Source organism: Phyllobates terribilis, unplaced genomic scaffold, assembly GCF_046119375.1.
Source record: "Phyllobates terribilis strain yellow unplaced genomic scaffold, ASM4611937v1 Scaffold_12__6_contigs__length_324123572, whole genome shotgun sequence".
Lineage (NCBI taxonomy): Eukaryota > Metazoa > Chordata > Amphibia > Anura > Dendrobatidae > Phyllobates > Phyllobates terribilis.
In genome coordinates this window covers 31,863,613-31,879,313 of record NW_027362772.1, presented here as the reverse complement: position 1 = coordinate 31,879,313, position 15,701 = coordinate 31,863,613, and the positions used below count along the sequence as shown (strand labels likewise).

Genomic DNA, 15,701 nt, shown 5'->3' with positions numbered 1-15,701 from the left:
CAGCTGCCCGTCTGAGTATGAGGTAGAACAGATGGTTGAGTCTGCAGAGCTGTTTACTCATACTATAGCCTGGGAATCAGAGGTCGACTCCAGCGCTTCTGTGAATCCAGACGAGGAAATGATCTGCACTGATGCCCAGAATCTTTATGAGTCGGATCCAGGACCAGACGCAGAAGGTTCTGACCATAATGTAGACCCTCATTCCCAAACTGTAACTCCTGTTGGTGGAGACAATGAGGAAGACGATGATAAGACTCAAATACCTGATTGGAGCGACAACTTTAGTTTTTTGTCAGGGCAGGAACAGGTTGGCTCTGAGGACGACGGGTGTGATAACACACAGGGTGATGATGATGAGGTTGGAGATCCCACTTACTGTCAACCCACAGTCAGCCAAGAGATGAGGTCAGCAGAGGAGGTGGAGGAAGATGCTAGTGACGACGAGGTCAGGTTGCGCCTTCCTGGACAGAGACGTAGTACTGGAAGCACGTCAACAACTGCATCCTCAAACACAACTCTGCCTCTCACCACAAGTCGTGGTGGCTCTTCAGGTCGCATGGGTGCTAAGCCTTGCATAGCCTGGGCATTTTTTCAGATCGATAAAGATGACCCAACTCGTGTTATCTGTAACATTTGTCAGCAAAAGCTAAGTAGAGGCCAAAAAATACATAGTTTGAGTACTTCATGCATGAACCGGCACATGGACATGAAGCATAAGTTGCAGTGGGAAGCTCAGTGTGCTACAATGCGGCCTAGCCGGCCGGGCCAACCACCGTCTGCCATATCTTGTGCATCCGCGGCCTCTTCATCCTCTGTGACTGGGGGGACAGCAGTCACACCTGTTTTGGGGCGCAGACCTGCCACCTCTTTACCCGCAACAGCCAGCGTGATTGGCAGGTCATCATTTTCTTTGGAGGTGGTAACAGCAGCTGGTGTTGAGCGCTGTCCGACATCGATAGCACCACCTTTGGATCAAGGCAACCTAACATGTCCGCCTGCATCTTCCTCACAGACCGGCAGTTTGCCGGGGACACCCTTATCAACCCCGTCTAAGCACAATAGCCAGCCCTCGGTCCCTCAGATGTGGACAAGTAAAAGACCATTTCCTCCTAGCCATGAGAAAGCTAAGAGGTTGAATTTCACCATCTGCAAGCTCTTGGCTACAGAAATGCTGCCTTTCCGCCTGGTGGACACAGAGGATTTTCGAGACCTTATGTCCGTCGCAGTGCCCCAGTACCAGATGCCCAGTCGGCACTAATTCTCAAAGAAAGGTGTGCCTGCGCTCCACCAGCATGTCGCACACAACATCACCGCTTCTTTGAGAAACTCTGTGTGTGACAGGGTGCATTTCACCACAGACACTTGGACGAGTAGGCATGGACAGGGGCATTACATGTCGCTGACTGGGCACTGGGTAACTATGGTGACAGCAGGACAAGGGGCTGCTGTCCAAGTCTTGCCGTCCCCACGTGTTGTGCGTCAATCCTCTTTATGTCAAAGTTCATCCACTGCTTCTGCCTCCTCAACCTCCTCTCGGTCTTCCACCTGCACACAAAGCCTGTCTGGTCATGCCACAAGCTTTCTAACTGCGCAGAAGGGATCCTGCACACCTTCTTACTATGCTGGCAGTAGGGCTCAACGTCATCAGGCGGTTTTTACATTGAAATGTCTGGGAAATGTGAGTCACACAGCTGAGGAGTTGTGGTCAGCTCTGGAGAACCAATTTCATGAATGGTTGTCTCCACTGGACCTGAAACCAGGGAAGGCCGTGTGCGACAATGCTGCAAACCTGGGTGCGGCCCTTCGCCGGGGCAATGTCACACACGTGCCTTGTATGGCTCACGTGTTGAACCTGGTTGTCCAGCAATTTTTAGCCCACTATCCCAGACTAGATGGCCTTCTGCAGAGGGCACGGTCGCTGTGTGCTCACTTCCGCCGTTCGCATCCCGCAGCTCAGCGACTTACATCTCTACAGAAGTCGTTGGGCCTGCCACTTCACCGGCTAAAATGCGATGTGCCTACCCGGTGGAATTCAACTCTGCACATGTTGCAGCGACTGTGGCAGCACCGACAAGCCCTGGTGCAATACGTTCTGACGTATAGCCTGGGCCAACGAGATTCAGAGGTGGGGCAAATCACGCTGGAGGAGTGGTCTCAGATCAGGGACCTATGCACCCTTCTGCACAGTTTTGAAATGGAGACGAAGATGTTTAGTGCTGACGATGCCATTATCAGCATGACTATTCCGGTGATTTACATGCTGGAGCACATGTTAAACAGAATTCGGAGTCAGGTGGTGGCACAAGAGGAGGTGGAGGAAGTAGAGGAGGAGGAGTTGTATGCGGAAGGGCTAACATCTGCAAGGTCCAGACGGTCGGCAGCACCAAGGCGGCAGGCATGTGAGGGTGGGGGAGATGGTTTTACCAGGGCGCATGGTAGCAGCCAAACTAGTGAGGAAGGTGCAGGAGCCCAGGAAGAAGTGGAGGACGAACTGATGGAAGACTCATCAGATGAGGGAGACCTTGATCACATTTCTGTTGTGCGAGGTTGGGGGGAGAGGATAGAGGAAGGAAGCATGATTGTTACCTCGCCACCAACACAACAGGGACTTGGTGCTCCTGGATGCGCAACACACATGAGTGCCTTCTTGCTGCACTACCTGCAACATGACCCTCGAATTGTGAGAATTAGAAATAATCCTGACTACTGGGTTGCCACACTGTTAGATCCCCGGTACAAAAGTAAATTTGCAGAAATTATTCCTGCCATAGAAAGGGATGCACGCATGCAGGAGTATCAGCAGAGACTGTTGCAGAATCTTACATGTGCTTTTCCACAAAATACCAGTGGTGCACGCAGTGAATCTCACAGTTCCAACTTGCCAACCGTGGGACCGTCAAGTGTTCAGCACTCAAACCGTAACAGAACCACAGTATCTGGTGGTAACATCAATTTTGCGGAATCATTTCACCACTTTTTTAGCCCATCCTTTGCAAGGCCACAGGAGACAAGAAGTCTGACACATAGTCAACGCCTAGAGACGATGGTACAGGAGTATCTCCAAGTAAACATTGAAGCCACGACTGTGTCACTGGACCCTTGCTCTTTTTGGGCTTCCAATCTGGATAAATGGCCGGAGCTAGCCACTTACGCCTTGGAGATCTTGTCATGCCCCGCAGCCAGCGTTCTGTCTGAACGTGTGTTCAGCGCTGCTGGTGGTGTGCTGACAGATAAGCACACGCGGCTCTCCACTGATAATGTAGACAGACTCACGTTCATAAAGATGAACAAATCATGGATCCGAAACGACTTTTCTACCCCTGTGTCATCCTGGGGAGAGTAAAAGCTTGATGATTGTTTAAAATCACCCTACCAGCCGTTTTAAGCTTTCAAATTACTAATCATGTTTATCTGTATCTTGACTGGAAAATAATTTGGGCTTTGTAGCAGTGTGCAGCACTGATCCTATTAGGCCATCTATAATAAGCTCCACCAGATTTAAAATTAAAAATAATTTTTAGCTGCATCTAGCCCGGAAAATAATTTTGGGGCTCCGAGATGCGCAAGACACATAAGTGCCTTCTTGCTGCACTACCTGCAGCATGACCCTCATATTGTCAGAATTCGAAGTAATCATGACTACTGGGTTGCCACACTCTTAGATCCCCCAAACTTTTCGATCAACCTTTTCATTTTAATAAAGACCAAAAAAATGGTCATTTTTGAAATTATAAGCATTAGCAGGTTGTTAGAAACTGAAATCAAACAGTTTTCAACTCAAAACTTTATTCTAGGAAGGTTACATTTTCACATAGGACCCCTTGTTCGAAAGGAGCTTCTGAACTCTCTCGTCCATTGAATTTGTCAGGTTTTGGATGGTTTCTGCTTCAATTGTTTTGCATGAGTGCAGAATACCCTCCCAGAGCTGTTGCTTAGATGTGAACTGCCTCCCGCCATCATAGACACTCCTTTTAATGATGCTCCAAAGGTTCTGAATGGGGTACAGGTCAGGGGAGCATGGGGGTCACACCATAAGTTTGTCCCCTTTTATGCCCAGATCAGCCAGAGATGCAGATGTTTTATGTGCAGCATGAGATGGTGCATTATCATGCAGAAAAATGATCTTGCTGTGAAATACACGGTTCTTCTTCTTGAACCATGGCAGGAAGTGCTGTTTGAGAAAATCCACATACATTATGGAGTTCATCTTTAGCGCCTTCAGGGATCCTAAAGGGGCCGACAATCTCTCTCCCCATGATTCCAGCCCAAAACATTACTCCACCTCCTCCTTGTTGGCGCTGTAGCCGTGTTTGCGTGGAGTGTCCATCAACCAGCCATCCTCCACTCCATCCATCTGGACCATCGAGCGCTGCACGGCACTCATCCGTGAACAAAACAGTTTTGAAATCAGTCTTCATGTAATGTTTGGCCCACTGGAGCCGTTTCTGCTTGTGTGAAGTGGATAGAGGAGGTCGACAGGATGGCGTATGCACAGCTGCAAACCTCTGAAGGACCCTGCATCTTGTTGTTCGGGGGACGTTGGAGGCACAAGCAGCTTCAAAAACTTGTCTGCTGCTATGACAAGGCTTTTTTGCCGCTGCTCTTTCAACCTGACGTAATTGCCTGTAGGAAAGAGTCCTCAATTTGCCCTTATCAGCACGCACACGTGTGTACTGTGAGTCAGCTACATACTTCTTGATTGCCAAGACACTTCATCCTGATCATCGCACAATGTTGATTGTAGTCATGCCTTGACCTAAACACTCCACAATTTGTTGCTTCTCAGCAGCCGACACATCCTTTTTCTTTCCCATTTTGGCAGAAAATGTAGGCTGCTGAATAATGTGAGAGAGCCTTCTTAAATAGTCTTGCCTTTCATTGGACACACCTGACAAACTAATTAGCACTGGTGTCTGCAATTGCTTACAGTGATATAAAGAGCCCTGACACACATCACCATCAATGAGTTTAACTGACAAACAAACAAATTCTTCCCTTATCACTCCTAAACACTTTTTGCATAATAATTTGGAACACAGTGTACATGTGCTTTTCCACAAAACACCAGTGGTTCACGTAGTGAATCTTACAGTTCTAACTTGCCAACCATGGTCTGTATGGAGTTGTTCAATAAAGGGCCCAAAATTAAGATAACATAGATGGGAGAGGTCTCTATGAATAGGAATTCCTAAGTATTTGATACCCTGTGAGGGCCAGGCAAAGGGAAAGTTGGACTGGATGGAATCCTATATGGATTTGGGGAGGGAGACATCGAGGGCCTCAGACTTCGCTGCATTGATTTTAAAATTTGACCATGTAACAAAGTGATCTATTTCAGCCATAACAGCATGGATGGATATATGTGATTGAGTGATATATACTAGGACATCATCAGCAAATAGAGAGCACTTGTACTCGGTGCCTCCCACCTCAATCCACCTAATATTGGGGTTATGGCGAATTGATGAGAGCAGGTGCTCCGTCACTAGGATGTATAAGAGAGGGGACAGAGAACATCCCTGCCTTGTCCCATTGGTGATTGTGAAAGGTGATGAAAATGTTCTGACGCGCCCCCTGGGCCTTGGGACACCCGGAGCCGGACCCTTTATGGTGGATGCTGGTGGTTGTAGTCTCCGTGGCGGCAACCCGGTTCCGTGGCTCAGGGCGGTCAAACCAGTGGCGGAACTATTTATGTGGTTTTGATGTTTAAATGTCCGACTACGCCACCCGTGGATTGCGGTCAGAGTGAACCGCCGCTCCAGGGCAGAACGCTGAGGCTGGTATTGTGGGTGCAGCAGAGCGTAGCATAACTCCCCACGGGAGGAGTATAGCCTCAGGGCAGTGTATGCGGAGGATGGGGGTGATGGTGCAGGGCAGCAGCAGTAATGACACGGAGTCAGTGATGCAGTCCAGGGCCTTTACTAACAGTTCTTATTATCCAGACCACGTCTGCAGGTAACGGCTGCCCACGTCGTACTGTGCTCACCAGGTGAGGGGCTCAGACAACTCCCAGATAACTTTGGAGCGCTTCACAGGACCCCCTTTGTGTGTCCTTTGTCTGGCCTTTCTTACCAATCCTTCTGTCCGGCTGCCTCGGGCCTCCTCTTGGTAAACTTGGCGCCAGTTTCCCTGACCCTATGTGGTGCCTTCCTAGCGGGTGTAGCGAGGGGCTGCGCCACATAAAATGTCACAGCCTCCTGTTTCTAGCTGAGGGTCGTTTCCTGCCTCCACTAGTTTCGGGGACCGGTCTCCCCCTTTGGCCTGACCCCTCCACGCAGGTGGATTCTGGCGTGCGGTGGCGATTCGCCCGTCCGCACCCCTGAGATCCCTTCGTTCCTCATTCCTGGAGCCTTCTCCGCTCCTCTTCCTTCCTTCTCCCTCTTCCAGGCCTGGGCCTCTGTTACTAGGCCCACCTCCGGAGCAGAGCTCATGCAGAGCCCCTGCTCCCTGCCACTTCTGCTCAGACTTCTCTGCACTGAACTAAGATGGTGCCCACCTTTTATACTCCCTTCTCAATGCACCCAGGAACTGCTTCCTCCCTGCTCCTGCACTACAGGGTTCCCCTTCCTCAGTGTTCCCTCCCCCCACTCCAGCCAGGGACAGGGACTGTCGTGCCCATCTCAGGGGCATATTGGTCGCCCTGCCCCACGGCAATGTGGTGTAATGCATGCAGGTGTCGGGTCCTGATCCACACTACATCCTTACCTGAGAGTGAGATATCACACCTCTGAGTGAGGTGCAATACCTCTGTAGCAACCGAGCCCTCAGGGTGCTACAGTTCCATTTATCTTCAGCCTAGGTGACGTATTGCGATACAGGGCCGTGATTTTGGCTATAAAAGGGTCCCCTAGACCCCTACCCCAAGCTTTTTAAGAGAATCATATATGGCATGCCAGGAGACTCTTTGGAATGCTTTCTCAGCATCCAACGAGAGTATCTAATTACAAATTTTTAACTGCATCTAGCCTAGGAAATACTTTGTGCCTAGTAGCAGGGTCTGCTAGTCAGCGGATTATCCCAGCTGTTAAGCAAGCTACGCCACCTGTAGTTTGGACACTTCATTTTTTCAAAGGAAATGCTTCGGGACCACGGGATACTCAGTGAAGAGCATCAGGAGGCACCCCAAGGCATAGGGGCTGGGACTGGCAGTAGGATGCCTTGTGGTGGACAGCCGAGCTCGATCCTTATAAAAGCTTTTTAACTGCAGCAGCTTTAGTGGACGCTACTGGAGCTGGAATTACGCGGCTGCTGGCATGAGACTTGCCCTCCAATAGATCCTTGTAAATGGATTTAAAGTGTATTCATTCAAATTAGAGAGACAATTTAAATTAAAAAGCTTAGAGCTGCCTCCACCACAGGGGGGCTCGCTCGACCCACCAGCGGACAGGCACCAGTATTGGGAGAGGGGGGCTGGCCATCAGGGTTCACCGCGGCTCTGGCACAAACCCGGCGACACGGAGGTGGCACGGGCAGGAGCGGACTGGCCGTGTCGGCTTCTCACTTTTTGGATTTTAGAAGGGCATGACATGCCTATATCTGTGTCTCCTCCTCCTTTTACTCCTCCACCTCTTTTATTTTCGCATGACTATATGTACTTGTCACTTTTCCATGTGTTAGTTATGTCTTCTGAGCAGTTTGTCAGCTTTTGGACACCTTTGAAGGTGTTTTCTATGTGTTTCTATGTGTTTTTGTTTGCCTGCCATTTGTTTTAACGGTGTTCGAATGTGTTCGACGAACAGTTCGACGAACAGTTCGGCGAACACACGGGTGTTCGACGAACCGAACCGAACTCGAACACTACGGGGGTGGCTCAACACTACCCCCAAGTCCCTATCTTGGTATGCATGGTACACCTCATCCCCCAATCTTAGTATGCATGGCACCCCTCATACCTATCCTGGTATGCAAGCACTCCTCATCCCTATCCTAGTATGCATGGCACTCCTCATCCCCCAATCCTGGTATGCATGGTACCCCTCATCCCCCAATCCTGGTATGCATGGTACCCCTCATCCCCCAATCCTAGTATGCATGGTCCCTTCATGCCCCAATGATGCTATGCATCGCACCCCTCACCACCCAATTCTGGTATGTGTGGTCCTCTCACCCCGAATCCTGGTATGCATGGTCCCCTCAACCCCAATCCTGGTATGCATGGTCCCCTCATCCACTAATCCTGGTATGTATGGTACCCCTGATCCCACAATCCTGGTATGTGTGACCCCCTCAACCCCAATCCTGGCATTCATGGTACCCCTCACCCCTCAATCCTGGTATGCATGGTCTCCTCATTACCCAATCCTGGTATGCATGGTACCCCTCACCCTCCAATCCTACTATGCATGGTACCCCTCATCTCCCAATTCTGGTACGTGGGGCCCTCTCATCCCTTAATCCTGGTATGCATGGTCCTCTCACCCCCCAATCTTTGTATGCATGGTACCACTCATCCCCCATTCCTGGTATGCATGGTCCCCTCATTCCCAAATCCTGGTATGCATGGTCTCCTCATCCTCCAATCCTGGTATACATGGTCCCCTCACCCCCAATCCTGGTATGTGTGGCCCCCTCATTCCCCAATCCTGGTATGTGTGGCCCCGTCATCCCCCAATCCTGGTATGTGTGGCCCCCTCATCCCCCAATCCTGGTATGTGTGGCCCTCTCATCCTCCAATCCTGGTATGTGTGGTCCCCTCATCCCCCAATCCTGGTATGCATGGTACCCCTCATCCTTTTCACGCTGCACACATACAAAAAAAAAATAAACACTTATACTCACCTTTCTTCCCTGTGCTCCAGCGCTGCGGTGTCCTGTTCAGCCGGAGGCCGAGGGAGGAGTGTGGCACCGGAGTATGCGCGTGCCCATACCGCGATGTCCGGCGCCATTTTGCTGAAGACTCACTGCAAATGTGTCTTCAGTAAAATGGCACCAGATAGCGCTATGCGCATGCACTGATTCCAACGCCTTCACTCCACCTCTGGTCTCTAGCGAGAATAGAGGCGACGCGGCAACACTCCTCCCTGTCAGGTAAGTATGTAAGTATGGCAACGGAGATCTCGGTATGTGTTCAGTGTCTACGCATACCGTGGTCTCCGGCGCCCGTTATATTATAGATATCAGTTGAGATAATAATCTGAGAAGAATAGTCAGTAACCCTACAAGAACCAATGATGAGGGAACCTGTTAATTAGGCAATCGGTTTCAAGTGCAATACCATTCAAAACCACATGGTGTACTATTAAGACATGGGTTTGAGTTAAAATTTGGTTTCAAACATCTGAATTTGGACAACCTGATGCCATCAAGCTGGTAGACAGCAAAAGATTCCTGAACATAATTCTAGTTAATAGTAAGTTGTGACTTTTCCTTCATGGATGCCCCATTTACAAAAGTAGTAAATGTTCTACGTATATTTACTTGGTCATTTTGTTTATATTTTTAGAGTACCCGATACACAGATCTAACAGAAAGACAAACAACATCGTACTACACGCTAGAGGTAAGATTAAGAAAATGGGTTTAGTCTTACTTAGTAATGACAGAGGATAGGAGAACCACCGAATGTCCAGTCCAGAATACAAGAAACATAAACAAATATAAATATAAAAGGACCTTTATTAAACAGTGGTCAAAAGTGGTGCTGCAAACACATGCAATCCCACCATATCATAAATCATAAAATGCAATGTACTAGTAGAAATAACATACATAGACCCATACAATGAGTAAGGTATATTGCAGATCCATGCATAAATGATCGAGAAGTATGTCAGAGAAAATCACAACATGAAGGACACGTGTTTATATATTTCCAAGAAAAAATCACAAATTCATGTGCCAATGTGACTATACCATAGCAGTAATACATCTGTACAAATTAAATGTGCCCAATATAAGGCAAAAGGCCTGACATACCTATATATAGGAGATGGAGGGATCACACAGGAAGAGCCCCGACGCGCGTTTCGGACTGTAGTGTCCTTCGTCAGGGGGTAATGAGCTGTGATGGAAAATAAGAAGTCACTATTAGTATTGAACACCCAAACCAATGTAAACAGTCCACATAACCTGTTAGTAAATGTGGGCAAAAGAAAGTATCAAGATCATACGTCTACATAGCCCCCATAAAACATCAACAAATTAAAGCCTTGTGTATATAAAAATTGCCAAAATGCAACCCAAAATTGGAAATGTTAATAATTTTTCAACTTACTCTGTTTTAGAACCCTATTGATAAGGCCAACCCAAAATTGGAAATAATATTAATTTTTAATTTTACTTTGTTATAGGAACCTATTAAAAAGACCAAACCAAAACTGGAAGTATTATACATTTTTCATCTTACTTTGTTATAGGACCCTATTAAAAAAGCCAACCCAAAATTGGAAATATTATTAATTGTTTATCTTACTTTGCTATAGAACCCTATTAAAAAGCCAACCCAAACTTGGAAATATTATTAATTTTTCATTTTACTTTGTTATAGGAACCTATTAAAAAGGCCAAACCAAAACTGGAAGTATTATAAATTTTTCATCTTTGTTATAGGACCCTATTAAAAAAAGGCCAATCCAAAATTGGAAATATTATTAATTTTTCATATTACTTTGTTTTGGGACCCTATTAAAAAGGCTAACCCAAAATTGGAAATATCAATAATTTTCAATCTTGTTTTATCCTTTTGTTTCTTTAAGTATATAAGGTCTACGATACCCATTTTCCATGGCACTAAAAGGGATGGCATAAGTTAGATTGCTCATCTAAATTCCCAAAACAGTACCACGCCTGTCGACAGGTTTTGTCTAATATTGCAACTTAGCCCCATTCCCATGAATACAAGAAACAATACCATATACAAACATGTAAAACATCGCAACTATTCCTGGGGGAAAAAGTTGCCTATTTTTTAACCTATTTTAAGCAATATTTTTCCTAACAATAGAATACAAAAAACAGTCATTAGATCCAATGGTCTACTGGCCAATCTTCGAGCCAACTTATAATCTTTGAAGTATTAGGCAACTATTTAATTCTTAGACATCATCTAGTATCTCTTTGTAAATTTTTCTACCCAAAGTTGAAAATGAAGGAGACACCAAGCGCAATAGGGTCTCACCAAAGGAGGAAAATAATGTTAGGTGAAAGAGGGAACTGCTCACCTATCGGGGTTGTATTAACCCGCTACAAAAAATTTGAGATGGATCAGCTGCTGCACCACCTACAGAATGGAGTTCCCATTGTAATTAACTAGGGGTGAGAGAATGAGAGTGGCAGTTTGTGCTGCCAATGTGGATGCCAAGAAACCAGGAAATAACAATATGGGTTCATTCAGTTTAACCTCTTATCCTCTACACGTTTTGAAGTTCGACCAACTTCTTCCTCAGTCAATACTGAGCTTCTTCTGACAAAGAAGTTAGTCCGACTTCGAAATGCGTAGAGAATAAGATGTTAAACCGAATGAACGTTTATTGTTGTTTCCAGGTTTCTTGGCATCAACATCAGCAGTGTGGACTACCACCCTCATCCTCCCACCACTAGTTTATCCTTGAAAATGAACAAATTGATAAATTTGTAACTCATTTTCTTTTACAGCCAACAGCTCATTGCCACTTGCCTAAAAAAGGACAAAATGGGATGCAGTCCTGTGAAAATGAAACTGTATATGAAGACATGTCTATAAAACGAACTAAGTAAAGGAAGAGATAAAGAAGAGGGGTAGATCAGAATGTGATGTAAATTAGGGGAAAAATAATGTAAATATAATGTTAAAATATAATTTGAAATGTGAAAAAAATATATGAATTTTAATGAAAAATGTGAAAACATTTTAAGAACAAAATTTGAAATAACAACTAGAACATTTTGTTATTATGTATTGATTTTAAAAATAAAGATTTTTCCTAGAGGATCTCTCAAAATATATTGGGATGTACTATCTATCTGATACATGATAGATTTTTATCTTTTAGAAAAATAAAGATCTCAGATATTACATTTTAAACTGTGAGGTTCTTTTGCCTCATGCAGTATGATAAATTTGAGGGATCTTCAGACAATTTTGTCAAACATTATACTACCTCTCAGCTGGATAACTTTAGACTATTTTTTTTTACCAAAATGTTGTTACAATTTGATGTATCTTAAACCATACTCTCCCCACTCCCCCTACCAAGCTATGCCTTTTCAAAGAATGTTAAAAAACAATAATACATTTGCTGCCAACTATATACAGCAGAATTCTTCTATCTCAGTTCAATTTGAAATTCGGTAGTATTTTGATTGGTAAAATGTCTACAATATTTCTCTTCCAATTAATTACAGTGCTGGCCAAAAGTATTGGCACCCCTGCAATTCTGTCAGATAATACTCAGTTTCTTCCTGAAAATGATTGCAATCACATATTCGTTGGTCTTATTATCTTCATTTAATTTGCTTACAAGGAAAAAACACAAAAGAGAATGAAGCAAAAATCAAATCATTGATCATTTCACACAAAATTCCAAAAATGGGCCAGACAAAAGTATTGGCACCCTCAGTCTAATACTTGGTTGCACAACCTTTAGCCAAAATAACTGCGAACAACCGCTTCCGGTAACCATCAATGAGTTTCTTACAATGCTCTGCTGGAATTGAAGACCATTCTTCTTTGGCAAACTGCTCCAGGTCCCTGATATTTGAAGGGTGCCTTCTCCAAACTGCCATTTTGAGATCTCTCCACAGGTGTTCTATGGGATTCAGGTCTGGACTCATTGCTGACCACCTTAGAAGTCTCCAGTGCTTTCTCTCAAACCATTTTATAGTGCTTTTGGATGTGTGTTTTGGGTCATTGTCCTGCTGGAAGACCCATGACCTCTGAGGTAGACCCAGCTTTCTCACACTGGGCCCTACATTATGCTGTAAAATTTGTTGGTAGTCTTCAGACTTCATAATGTCATGCACACGGTCAAGAAGTCTAGTGCCAGAGGCAGCAAAGCAACCCCAAAACATCAGGGAACCTCCGCCATGTTTGACTGTAGGGACCGTGTTCTTTTCTTTGAATGCCTCTTTTTTTTCCTGTACACTCTATGTGGATGCTTTTTGCCAAAAAGCTCTACTTTTGTCTCATCTGACCAGAGAACATTCTTCCAAAACGTTTTAGGCTTTCTCAGGTAAGTTTTGGCAAACTCCAGCATGGCTTTTTTATGTCTCAGGGTAAGAAGTGGGGTCTTCCTGGGTATCCTACCATACAGTCCCTTTTCATTCCGACGCCGACGGATAGTATGGGTTGACACTGTTGTACCCTCAGACTGCAGGGCAGCATGAACTTGTTTGGATGTTAGTCGAGGTTCTTTATCCACCATCCGCACAATCTTGCGTTGAAATCTCTCGTCAATTTTTCTTTTCTGTCCACATCTAGGGAGGTTAGCCACAGTGCCATGGGCTTTACACTTCTTAATGACACTGCGCACGGAAGACACAGGAACATTCAGGTCTTTGGAGATGGACTTGTAGCCTTGAGATTGCTCATGCTTCCTCACAATTTGGTTTCTCAAGTCCTCAGACAGTTCTTTGGTCTTCTTTCTTTTCTCCATGCTCAATGTGGTACACACAAGGACACAGGACAGAGGTTGAGTACACTTTAATCCATGTTAACTGGCTGCAAGTGTGATTTATTTATTGCCAACACCTGTTAGGTGCCACAGGTAAGTTACAGGTGCTGTTAATTACACGAATTAGAGAAGCATCACATGATTTTTCAAACAGTGCCAATACTTTTGTCCACCCGCTTTTTTAGGTTTGGTTTGGAATTATATCCAATTTGGCTTTAGGACAATTCTTTTTGTGTTTTTTCATTGAAGACAAATTAAATGAAGATAATAATACCAAAGAATTTGTGATTGCAATCAATTTCAGGAAGAAACTGAGTATTATCTGACAGAATTGCAGGGGTGCCAATACTTTTGGCCAGGTATTTTGAGGTACTGATTGGCAGATATTAAATATACATATTTAATATTAATTAGCTCCCACTCATTTCTAAATATGATTGCTCATGGTACTAGTATTTATGTCAGTAAATTAAAATGCACCACAGGAGAAAAAATGCTTATATTAGGACCTTTCATTGGCCAGTAAGACTAAGTTGTGTATATAAACTGCTCAAAAGAATAAAGGGAACACTTAAACAACAGAATATAACTCCAAGTAAATCTAACTTCTGGGAAATCAAACTGTCCACTTAGGAAGCAACACTGATTGACAATCAATTTCACATGCTGTGGTGCAAATGGAATATACAATAGATGGAAATTATTGACAATTATCAAGACACCATCAATAAAGGAGTGGTTCTGCAGGTGGGGACTAGAGATGAGCGTTGTTCGACTCGAACTGTTCGCCAATCTCAAATTCGAGCTGTTTTGGGCGGTGTTCGAGCAGTTCGGCGAACACGAACGATTTGAAAAAATTCGGCTGTTCGAGGTTATGTTCGATAACTGTTCGTGCACCAAAATCATAACTGGATTTTTTCTCAGTAATGATGAAAATTAATGTTAATACGCAGTTTGAGTGTACAGCGGGGCGGGGGGAGGGGCAGGGGATGGATCTCTGCAGGAATAATGAAGATCTCCATTTTTTTTTCTCTTTCCCGCATTTACAGTGGGGAAGTGCAATCTGTTAGCCTATTAGCAGCGCACACACGGAGCAAAGTGCTTTTTTTCACACAAGCAAGGGCATGTGTCATTGGCAGTGTATGTCACATGTCCTTGCCCTATAAGACCCAGCCATTTTCCCCGTCGCCACCATTTTCTCACTGCTGCAGCTGAGTGTTAGACGGCACCGCTGTTGCTGTGTGCGCTATACCTTGTTAATTTCAAGCCAATTTTCGCACAAATCTACAGATAGCTTCGGAGTAGGGAATAGTTGTGATTGCAGTCCTTTTAAGGACTAGGTTACAGCATTTCCTACGACTTTTATCAGGCAGGTCTGTGCTCTTAAATAGATAGGTTGTGGGAGTAAAGACTAATTGTAATTGCAGTCCTTTTCAGGACTAAGTTACATCAGTTCCTATCAGTTTTTGCCAGGCAGGTCTGTGCCAGTGCTGTGCAAGTTTTTTTCACAGCATTTGGATAAATCTAGCAAAGCTAATCCTTTTTGGCCTATTGCAGAGTGTGTTAGTCAGTGGAGTAGCCTGTCTGTGTTGCAAGCTACACCACCTGTGTATAGAATACCAATTTTTTTACTGCACCTAGTGAAGTAAAACCTTTTGGGCACAGCATTATTCTATTAGTCCATCTATACTGACCTCCATCAGGTTGCAAATTTAATATAATTTTTTTCTGCATCTAGCTCTGAAAAAATATTTGGCCTTCTAGCTGTGTGTGGGACTTGTTCTATTAGTCCATCTATACTGACCTCCATCAGGTTGCAAATTGAATATAATTTTTATCTGCATCTAGCTCTGAAAAAATATTTGGGCTTCTAGCAGCGTGTGGGACTTGTTCTATTAGTCCATCTATACTGACCTCCATCAGGTTGCAAATTGAATATAATTTTTTTCTGCATCTAGCTCTGAAAAAATATTTGCCCTTCTAGCAGTGTGTGGGACTTGTTCAATCAGTCCATCTATGCTGACCTCCATCAGGTTGCAAACTGAATATAATTTTTTTCTGCATCTACCTCTGAAAAAATATTTGGGCTTCTAGCAGTGTGTGGGACTTGTT

General features: G+C 44.8%; 1 protein-coding gene across 1 annotated transcript in view; it reads left to right on the top strand.

The window, feature by feature from the left end:
* The window catches only part of LOC141172985 (B-cell receptor CD22-like), a 92,542-nt gene extending 80,282 nt beyond the window's left edge, over nt 1–12,260 (top strand). The window contains exons 8-9 of the mRNA XM_073657595.1: nt 9,443–9,499; nt 11,593–12,260. Of these exons, the coding sequence (XP_073513696.1) occupies nt 9,443–9,499; nt 11,593–11,694 (159 nt within the window). The 3' untranslated portion in view covers nt 11,695–12,260. The remainder of the gene's footprint in view (nt 1–9,442; nt 9,500–11,592) is intronic.
* The last annotated feature ends 3,441 nt before the right edge of the window (nt 12,261–15,701 follow it).